At 34.5% G+C, this 11,458-nt stretch overlaps 1 protein-coding gene across 4 annotated transcripts in view; it reads left to right on the top strand.

Annotated features, from left to right (window-relative positions):
• LOC117121754 (BTB/POZ domain-containing protein 16-like) overlaps positions 1 to 7,819 on the top strand; it is a 21,341-nt gene extending 13,522 nt beyond the window's left edge. For 2 of the 4 annotated variants that reach the window (XM_033267057.1, XM_033267058.1), the window contains 7 exons: positions 196 to 310; positions 917 to 986; positions 1,637 to 1,699; positions 2,724 to 2,791; positions 2,965 to 3,084; positions 3,541 to 3,793; positions 6,744 to 7,819. In XM_033267057.1, coding sequence (XP_033122948.1) covers positions 196 to 310; positions 917 to 986; positions 1,637 to 1,699; positions 2,724 to 2,791; positions 2,965 to 3,084; positions 3,541 to 3,793; positions 6,744 to 7,142 — 1,088 coding nt within the window. In that variant the 3' untranslated portion in view covers positions 7,143 to 7,819. The remainder of the gene's footprint in view (positions 1 to 195; positions 311 to 916; positions 987 to 1,636; positions 1,700 to 2,723; positions 2,792 to 2,964; positions 3,085 to 3,540; positions 3,794 to 6,743) is intronic. The other 2 variants (XM_033267056.1, XM_033267055.1) reach the window with 1 other exon arrangement.
• The last annotated feature ends 3,639 nt before the right edge of the window (positions 7,820 to 11,458 follow it).

Raw genomic sequence — 11,458 nt, 5'->3', positions numbered from 1 at the left:
TACTTAACCTTCCTTATGACTGACCTGCACCCCAACATCCCAGATAGCATGCATAGTTTTCATCAACCTGCATTTACCTTTCTGCACGGTTATTTATATCTAAAGAATAAATATCAATATTAGGAATAGGTTTGATAGTAATTTAGAAAATAAGTACTGTTTTTCAGAAGTATATCATTTATTTAATTTTGTTAGCTTTAGCAGTAGCTTTGGGTAATTTATATCATGATGAAGTCAAAGTGGATAAATGCAACATTGTTAGTGTACTTGCTTGCGCCTCAGTCTTGAAATTTGAAAGTTTAAGCAAACGGTAAGTTAATTTTCAATTATTTTTATTGTACTTAGGGCTTTGAAAATACAAATATTGCTATACAGTATTGAGATTGCAATATATAACTGTATATACTTGTATATTATGAATACAAATTTAATATTATTTTCATTATTATTATTGTTAGTGAAAACTGTTATTACTAATGATATTAAATTACTATAGTAAATTTTTTTTTATGTTAATATTTGTAATAGAAATTTCTTAGCTTTCTTAACTTTATTTTTATATTTAAAATATATTGTTTTACTATTGTATTTGTAAAATGTATTTAATAGTGAATAATTTTTGTAATTGAAATTTGTTGTTGGTTGTTAAAGTTATACCATGGAGGAATACGTTTAGAATCTTAATTTTCTAGTCTTTAATTGACTCTCAGTTTACTTACTATAATTATTACTAATTATTATTATTACTTATTATAATTATAATGTATCTGTAATTGATTAGTCATTTGACTATATTGTGTTTTTTCAGTGATTCATGTTTGTTTTTTGTATGTTATTGTAGTATTTTATGCTACTGCTTTGTATGTTTTGTTTTTATATCTTAAAATAAAATAATATTGTAAAATTCCACTTCAAGATGTGAGCAAATGATGTTGGGTCATGTGCATGCTAGCACAGTCTGTTCGTATCACTTTGCTGGTGTCAAGGTATTTAACAATTCATTCAAAATGTTTATCAATTCTTTTTAGATATCTGTATGTCAAATCTTCTTGACAAATTCTTTAAAAAATTATTTGACTTTCGCAGCTTAGATGGTTATATCTGCATTAACTATATTGCTCATGTTTAGGAATGTTTTTGTGAAGATACGTATGCTTTTTATGTGGTCTGTAGATCACAACTTCACAAGCTTTTGCTTGGGGACTAGTGTTTTATTCATAACCAAAAATTGAGACCTACAGTATAATAGTTACATGTGTCATTCTTAATTACCATGTTGAGATTCAATATTTTGAAAACCCAGATTCACACAAATATGCTGTAGTACAAAAAACATGGCCAAAATACTAATTTCAGGGCATTTACTTACATTCAAAATTTTCCCAATAAGGGTTCACTTATCTGTGAATTGGTTTTTGCATTGGTCTTTGGGAAAATGTGTATCAAGTGCTTGTCATTAATGCGAGTAAGATCAATGCATAGATAAGAAAATGTTGATATTTTTTATGCATGACCGAACTGGTAACCCAACCATAGGAAAGTTAAGCAACCCATTTTTTGGTTGCACCCCATGTTTGGGAAGCATGGATGTGGAGAAAAACAAAACATATAAATATATATTTCTATTTGTCATTAGTACAAGGTTGGTAGCATTGTGACAGCATGTGAACGGTGGTTGGAACTTAATTTGATCCCACTTGTAAGTATTTTTTGTTATTAATAAATCCGTTGTTTGTCATTGATAAAGCAGCAAAGTGGTTCAGAAATAAACAATGTATTTCACAGGTGGGCAGAATGCGGCACGCCGGCCCATCAGTGATTTTTTTGCGGCCCGCGACAATGAATTAACGGTCCGACACCAATCATATGTAAAAAGTAACATTGAAGCTGAGAATAAAGTAATGTAAAAGCAGTGCTTGGAGGTTTTTGGAAGTTTGGGTGCGGCCCTCGGTGTTTAATCAAAAATTCACTTTGGCCCTCTGACTGATTTTTATGCCCACCCCTGATGTATTTGAACACTAAAAAAGAAAATTCAATGTAATGTAGTTCTTCATATTGTAGTTTTTGTGTTGGACACACTAACCGAAATACTAATTATTTAACGGGCGTATTGCTATAAAATGGTCTTATATACAGCTAGTTTTAACTCTTGCATAGACAGTCTTACCATAGATATTCACCTCTTAAATAAAACATCAGATTTTGCAGAAATTATCTGCCAGATAAGAAGCAAAATGTGGTATAATAGTAGCCAAATTAAATAGTATCCAAAAAACTATATACTGTACTGGTATGTCCTAGTGTCCTTAACGACAGATGGGTAAAAGCATTTTGGAAATTGTTGTTGACTGCTTCTTTTAAGTCTAGATAGTAGCATTTACAATTGACTGACCTTGTGTTGATCATGAATCAGCAAATGATGTTTTCAATAGTCTGCTATTCCATAAAAGAGAATTGAGTGAGATTGTCTTTTAGGATAACCTAAATGAGGCTGTAAGCGAGATACAGAAACCGGTTGTCTGAATATTTATTTAGAAACATATCATGTAAACTGAGCCCCATGGGTTGTTTTTCAAAAGGTCCAATATAAAACAACAATAACATTGATACCAATGTTCACCAAATCCTCAGAGTGCCTTAGGTGGCATGGTAGTAGAGTGATCAGTGTATGTAGGCTTAATGTGTATGCCATGGTGATGGTGTCATTTGATTGTATTTTTCAGTTGTCAGTTCAGATTCACTTAAGAGAGCTGCCACTCATCCTTCTGCAGAGGTTACTCAAATCAAGCAGGTAATAACTCTTAAAATACCAACAAAATATCAAGAATTCTTTTGAATAATAGAGCAGAGTATTATGAAAATTCTATTGTATAAAAAAGGCACTTACCAAAAGCTCTGAAGCAACAAAACAGAACCCTTGAAGGTAACTATTTTTTGTATAATATTGATTTTGTTTCTCTTCAGGCTATTTGTCTGCAATGAATATTATGTGTACAAACTGCTGTGTTACTGGATCTTCCTGCAGAATCATCCACAAGTTATGCTCATGCCATCACACAATACTGTAGTTACTTATTTCAACAGGTATGCTATTAGCAGGTAGTGGTGATGATCAAATATAGGAAACATGATCAATTGAAATGAATTGAAGTAATATTCAGGGATCGTGAGTTGGAAGAAGTCACTTCTTGAAGATCTGTTTATGAGCTTTCTTTAACATATTAACTTTATTTTTCTGTACATGGTACCCATTGCCAGCTGACTTCATGGAGACAATTGATAATACAGTAAATCTGCAACATTTAATTCTACCCCCTTTTTTTTTTTTCCAAAATGGCATATTAGTGTTTATTAATATTATTATTATTATTATTAAATATAATGAATTTGCAGGAGATCAGTTAATTTCTGGGAGATTTTTGCTTTCTCATGTGAGTGCGGGAGACCGTCTCAGTTTCTATAAGACTACCATGACTCGGGAGGTTTGTTGCATAATTTGACCTCTTTTTTATAATAGAATGGATATTCCCTTTTTTGCAGTTTACCTAAAACCTGTGCATACATAGAACGTGAGGATGGTCAGGTATACGCAGGACTGTTCATGTCATTGCGAATGCACGGTATCACTGACACTCGAAGTTTGGATGATATGGTACGCATGAATGTGATCCCTCAAGCCTGGGTTTTGACGATATTGAGCCAGCACTACCAGGCCTTGCAAGGTGGAGGAGATATGTCGTTGATGCTTAACTTTGGTAATGATGCTATTAGGACTGGTTTTGTCATTGAGCAGGTAAAAAGTAGTGTATTAAACTTTACAATCATATTCTATGACTTCAACTTTCTTTTTCCTAAGCATTCAATCAATCAATCAATCAATCACATCTTCAGTATTGTAAGGGTTCTGTTCTGTCAATTTAAGCTTCATAACTCCATACGATAGTCTAATACATACTCCAAGTATCGAAATGCGCACCACCGTGTCGGGATTCAATATTTCCACATTAATTATGTCATCATCAACTCATCATCATAACTCCATACCATTTGTACTATTTTCATTAACACTCTGCCCGCCAAACACAGAGATCTCCGTCTTTGGTTTACACAACATTTGACCGCCAAACACGGAGATCTCTGTGTTTCAGGTTTTTTACGGAATTCAATAGATGGGGTATTTACCGACATGTACTAACAATTATAACACTATATTCAGTCTGGACCATAAGTATTTCGCTATTTCAATGTGACCTATTCTCAGTGAAAACGAACACGACAGACTCAAATGAGTGCAAAAATTTGTTGTCCCAAAGAGGTCTTAGTAACCCATCAAATTAACTTAATAGATGCCCTGTCATATATTCAGTATCACAGCTACTGTACGAATTTGTCTTTTACTGGATTTTTCGCTATTATTGGATCATCTATTGACGTTTTTATCCAATTCTACGCTAGGCCCCTACTAGCAGTGATTGCGCATTGTTTGTTGTTCAAACGAGCGGACTCCGTTGACCAACCGGTCATTCACCTTGCTGTCTTTCACCTTACAGTCGTTGACCTCAAGAAGTTTTCGTTATTCATGTATGGTATATTATACGGATATGTATGGTATACGTTAACTTCTATGCTGTTTATAAACATTTAGTGAATCAATCACGGGCACACGCCAGATCTGACTTGTCTATCTCACAGAGCATTTTTGTTGCACTTTTTGATTTGAAACAAAATGGCAGTTTGTACATTCAATCACCCACTGTCATACACACTATGTGTTTTGACTTGGCTTCTATGTACATCATATCTCGAAACATATAAAATGTGTGTGCAGGGTAAGCAGAAATATAGTGCAAATTACTGCTGCAAGGAAACTGTCATCACTTATACTAAGCACCGCTGGGTTCACTCTAACTTTCATTTTTGTTTAGCCAATTGGCTAAAGCTAAAAAAAAAAAAAAATTTAGCCAATTGGATATTTGTTTAGCCAAAATTGGCTAAAATGTTAAAAATTGTTTTAGCCACTTATCAGGCACTTAAATGGCCCGAGTGAAGTTTCGTGCAAATGTTTCATACAGAAAAAAAAATCGCGGCCTGGTCATTGACATTGAAATCATTCAAGCATTCAAGGAAAAAACCCCCAAGCTCGAAAGCCATTATTTAGCCGACAGTCGGCTGCTTTAGTTCTGCTGTTGTGTGTGCACTTGGGCATTTGAGGCACGCTAACAGCCAGCCGACCGTCGTGAACATAGAAATTACAGTACAGACAGGAATTACAGTACTGCTTCGTATCTGCGCGTAACCTCTCGTAGGTTATGTTTTGAACGTAGCTACGAACCACTATGAAGGTCATTGTTATCTTAGTTAGCTTTGCAAACTTTGTATGGATTGTTGGGCTGATAAACAATGCGTAAACAATATTGATATATAGTTTACCAGCTTTCAGCACGTGAACAATGTTGCAATTTATGGCCTACATTTTCCCATAGAGGAGGACAGCAGACAGTAATTTATACTGGTTAACTTTCCAATTCGGAGAATTTTGATCTGATATTGTTCTGGTAGTAGGAACTTTCTTCTTTTAAATAGTAATACTGATGACAAATCATGTACAAATTATTACGATTTCTACTTAAAGATCACGTTGTTTATTGTTTACCGTAATTTGAGGCAGAACCTGCTAAGCTATCCAATACTAATGAACTACAGAAATCACTACTTTGCCGAAGTAAGGCTAGTCATGCTAGACCGCATTTTCTTCGTCTTTTACTCACTGTCGCTCACAGATTTTCAACATTTGCCACAAGGTTAACCTTTAACACACTTTACTGTGTTCTGATTGGCGCGCACTATGTCCGATGCTGGATTTTTGGGGTTGACAAGATGAACTGGCATTTTGCCAAGTTTTATTTTCCATTGGTTTTACATGTGACATTCGGTCATTTTACAATTAACGGATGTTAACTCTCTCTATACTTATTGTTTATCATACTAAATCAAGGCTACAAAGTATTATTTGATGAACAATCTTTTCACGTGTGTGCATTGTCATTGAGGGCATCTTTTTTAACAGTTAAAGAGGTAAAATAATTGTGAATAAAAAAAATAGGCTAGCCTAGGCCAGGCTAATTAATTAAAATAAAAAATTCAGAAGTCAATTGTACATTTTTCTTATTGAAAAAAAACTCCATACTTTTAATAAATTAACGGTCTAAACTTGTGTTTGTCATTAACAAATTATCAAGCAATACATTGTTTATACTGTATCAGGCTACGAAATATCTACGAAGCCTGCACGCAGGTAAAAACGCAGTATTTTGTGTCGGTACTGTTACGTTACCATCCAGCCACTGCTTGTTACGCTGCCCACTTTAAAATAACAAAATAATTTGCGATGCACACAGTGAAGTTTGTAGTCACACTAATAAAACAACACACATAAACGTCGCATGGCACTCTGGCAATGGAGTAGCGTAAAATGGAGATCTTGGCCTTGATTGTGCCGACAGAAAAATATTTCCATGGAGAGGTCGGACGAAAGAAACAATGTATTTTAGCAAGTATTTAAAAAAAACATTTTTATTATTTTTAAGCTTTCGCCAAAATGGCTAAAGTAGTTGTTTTTTGTTTCGCCAATTCAAAATTGTTTTCGCCCATGGCGACTTGGCGATCGGTTAGCGTGAACCCAGCACCGTAAGATTATGAATATTCATCGTTTCAAGTATTCCACTCCATTGTTTGTATTATAGCGCAAACATACCGCCACTTTTGACGTTTACATCAAACTTTCTTGGGATATTCATCCAAACCCTGGCCCCGGTCCCTCAACAAATATGCATTCAAACAACCGAAATACAGCTTCCACAAGGTCCAAGCCTAGCATGTTATATTTCAACGCACATAGTCTTGCAAACAAGTTAAGCGAACTCCAAGTAACAATTTCTACAGAAGCTCCTAGTTTAGCCTTCATAACTGAAACCTGGCTTGATACATCTATATCAGACTCAGAGCTGTTACCCATGCAGCAGTATGCTATCTTCCGTAGAGACAGGAATCGGTATGGAGGAGGAGTTCTTATTGCTGCCCACAAAGATCTTCATCCTGTTTCGGCCCATCAGTATGATGTTGATGGAATTGAAGTAACATGATCAATAGTTTATACAAAAAAGGGCAAAATCTTAACTGGTTGTTTATACCGTCCTCCTAACGCTAACATTTCATTTTTTGATAAACTTGAAACATGCACCTTTATCATAAGCGTGATTCTTGCTGGTGATTTTAATATTGATAAGTTTAGATCACGTAGCTTATACAATAGACTTGCTTCCATTTTAGATATTTTAAATTTTACCCAAATTGTTCCTTTTATAACTAGAAGGCAAAGTGACAGAAGTAATAATGGCACCCTCATTGATCATGTATATATAAATCAAACAGATATTGTTGCTTCTATATTACCTCATCCGGGTATAACAGGCAGTGACCATGACGGTATATTCATTAGGTTTAATATTGCATTTGTAAATCACATCAATGTTGGGGGTTACTTTTTACAATACTCTAAGATAGATGTGGATCATTTTATTAAGACATTTTCTGACATCAATTGGGAACCATGCTTTCGTTCGAATGATTTAAATGGGGTGTGGGAGGAGTTTAAGTCAAAGTTTCTACGTGCTATTCATAATGTTGTTCCTAAGCGTAAGGCTAAAAGAAAACCTAAACAGCCCTGGATAACTGATGAAATAATCAAGTTTTCCAAGAAGAAAAATCGTTTGTTTAAACCAAGGACTTTTAACTGTTACCAGAATAGGAAGCTGGCTGGTTTAAGCCGTCTAACTTGAATTAGCCTTATGTGCGGTATTGTTATGCAAATGAGCCAAATAAGCACAATCTGCACATGCTCAGAAAAACAAAACTTTCCTTATCCACACTGCGTATCGGCTAGGCGTACAACAGCTAGGCCTAGCTTATCTTATTTTTGTTTGTTACGCACCGCTGACTTAGGCTGTTTATGATCACTTCAAGATGTCTACCGATTCGTGGAAAAGGCGTATTAAAATCCAAATATTGGCGTTTGTGAGCAATACATTTTAATTTTATATAGGTAAGTAGTAAGTATATGAGTAATTTTAATGCACTAGTTAGTTGATAACTTCATTCTAATTTGTTTTGGGTCTTTTTTCTGCATTTTTAAAGTGGTTAGACATGGCCTAGGCCGGGTCTAGGCTAATCACATCAATTTAAAATCAAATTTGTAGACATACTTGCCTTATATCTTAACTTGCAGGTGATTTTATTGGTAGACTAGTTTGTTTTTAAGTGTGTAAGTATGATTGATTTGCATGCCAAGTAAAATTAGTACCCTTATTTTGCTTTGTTTACCGTACCGTAATTCTCGGCTAGGCCTAGCTGTACGCCTAGCCGATACGCAGTGTGGCCATGGTGTGGCTATTGAAAGTTTTGTTTTTCTGAGTATGTGCAGATTGTGCTTATCTGACTCATTTGCATAACAATACTGCACATAAGGCTAATTCAAGTTAGACGGCTTAAACCAGCCAGCTTCCTATCCTGGTAACAGTTAAAAGTCCTTGTTTAAACGGGCAAAATCGTCATTAGACCCACATAAATGGTCACAATATAAAACATGTCGGAACAATTTGAAATCATGTATAAGAAAATCTTACCATTGTTATGTTAGAAACTTAGCTGTAAGGTGTAATGACAACGGCAAAGCATTTTGGTCCGCAGTTCAAGAGCTAAACCAACTGCTCAAAACTTCAAAATAAACAACTCATTGGTTGAAGATCCTGTTTTAATTTCCAAAACTTTTAATGATTATTTCAATTCAAATTTTACAAATGGTTCTTCAACTACATTATCTGATCTTCAAATTGATTGTTACAGGAATCACAATGGCCTCCTTCCACTCTGTAACATTCAGACCTCGCCAGCGGAAGTCCTTCAACTCATCAACAAACTAAAAACTGCTAAGGCACCAGGCCCAGATGGTGTTACATCCACAATGCTCAAAATTTCAGCTACATATATTTGTGAGCCTTTGGCCAAAATATTTAACTTGTCTCTCCAGCTGTGTGTTTTCCCCTCAGAGTGGAAGCTGGCCAGTGTGATTCCAATACATAAGAATGGTGTAATTAATGAAATCATTAATATAGACCAGTGTCTTCTGTGTTCAATTGCAAGCAAACTGTTGGAAAGAGTTGTCAATAATCACTTAATAGACCATTTAAAATGTCACCATCTTATGTCACCATTTCAACATGGTTTTGTAGCTGGAAGATCTAGCCAAACAATTCTTGGCACAGCTCATCATCATTGGGCACAGGTATTGGATGAAGGCAACCCTCCTCCAATCGATGTTATTTTTTTAGATTGGAACAAAGCGTTTGATAGAATTAGTCACAAAATTTTACTTAATAAGCTACATAATTACGGAATCTGTGGGCCTATTTTGCAGTGGTTTGTTGTCTTTCGAGGAGCATCTTTCAATACTTTAACGTGCAATCTGGTGTTCCTCAGGGGTCTGTTCTTGGCCCCATTCTGTTTAATATTTTTGTACTAGATTTGCCGTCTGATATTTCTTCACACGTTCTGCAATATGCGGACGATACAATTTTATATAGAGTCATTAGGTCTCCTGCTGACCAGCAGTCGCTCCAAAATGATTTGAATATTATTCATAATTGGAGCATAACTAACAAGATGCTCCTTAACTCATTAAAGTGCAAGTCGATGCGCATAACTAGGTCGTCAAGGCTACAAAATAATGCTCATGTGTATAATATTGGTATAAATGCTCTGACTCAGGTTAGCTCTTATAAATACATACAAATAACTTTTACTTCAAAATTGGACTGGGGGTTGCATTATTCGCAGACGAGATCTAAGGCTTCAAAATTGCTGGGGTTCATTAAACAAATCGTGCGCTATAGAAACAAAGTTGTAATTCCGAAATTATTTTGTGCAATAGTTCGTCCAATTATAGAGTATGCCATCCTCGCATGGCTGCCGCATCAGAAGGGGCATCTAAACTCTTTAGAACAAGTCCAACACAGGATGACTCGAGCCTGTGTTCCAAAACAAGAGAGGAAACTTACATATGCACGTCTTGATATTATCGGTTTAATTTCAATTGAAAAACGTTTTAAGCTTCTTACCATTTCTTTTATTGCGAAATGTTTTCATGGCTTTTATGATTTTAATATTTTTAATTACATAACAATCAACTCTAGACGCGGTGATCATCTTAAATTTGTACATCCATATGCTCGAACAAATTCTCTGAAATATTCTGTGTTTCATTTGTTTCCACGTGCTTGGGAGGAATTACCTGTAGAAACTAGGGATTTATTGGACTTGAATCTTAAAGCATTTTTAAATGATCTTAAATTATATTTTAAATAAGTTTTACAATTTCTATATATATATTTATTAAGGCAAATTTTACAGATTTTAAGTATTATTTCAATTGTTCATTTTTCTTATTTATGTGTAATCGGAATAGTACATTAAGAGACCTACATGATAGTGATTTGGTTCACTTTTAGGAATCCTGTCTCGGCCTGTTTCAGATTTTTTATGCTTTTATTTTATTGTATTATAACCAGTTGTTGTTTTTTATGTATTTTACTGAGACGAAATAAATGAAATTAAATGAAATCTCATATTGCATGGCGATACTGAAACATGGTTATTTCAGCTTCATTTTGTGATTATGCGTAAAACAAGAAAAGTGAGTCACTTTCATTTTACTGTTACAGTCACTGATTGTGATTAGAGTAAGTTTGGTGAATGTAGGTAAAAATGGCCCCATATGACAGGTAGGTAAAAATGGCCCCAATGAAAATTTCAGTAATAGGAATGATATATATATTTTTTTTAATCTTCAAATATTTAAATACTGTATAAGCAAGAATTGAATCAAGAAATAAAAAATGGCCCTCAATTATAAAATTCAAGAAAAAAATAAAAAATAAAATAAATAAATAAATGCTGTAAAATACCTTGTAGCAAAAATTTAATTATTAAATCAACATAAAGAATATGCATATTTGAGAACTAAAATAAATTAGTTTTTAGCTCCTATGAGTAGCTCTGGGAGTAGTATATTGAAAACAAGTCCAAGTATTAAATATCTATTTTTTTTAAAGAATTGGAACCTCTGGATGGCCAGAAATGACACTCTCAAGAGGGTAATTCCATGTCAAATCAACCAAAAAAAACCTCAATCTCTCGGATTTTGTTCAAATTTTTATATGTTGTTGAGGCCCATGAGAAACGATCAGAAATGAAAATTTTTTTCTCTAGGCCTCCTAATTAGCGAGATATCTGCTAACGAACTTTTGGCTAATTAGCGATACCTTGCATGTTTAACCGACCATATCTCGAAAAGTATGGCACCTACAGAGCTGATTTTGGTGTCATTTTAAAGCTATTGAGTTTA

This window comes from Anneissia japonica, unplaced genomic scaffold (assembly GCF_011630105.1).
Source record: "Anneissia japonica isolate Jap-2015-1 unplaced genomic scaffold, ASM1163010v1 scaffold287905_len56678_cov185, whole genome shotgun sequence".
Lineage (NCBI taxonomy): Eukaryota > Metazoa > Echinodermata > Crinoidea > Comatulida > Comatulidae > Anneissia > Anneissia japonica.
The sequence above is the reverse complement of the archived record's forward strand: the minus strand, read 5'-3'. Positions and strand labels throughout refer to the sequence as shown.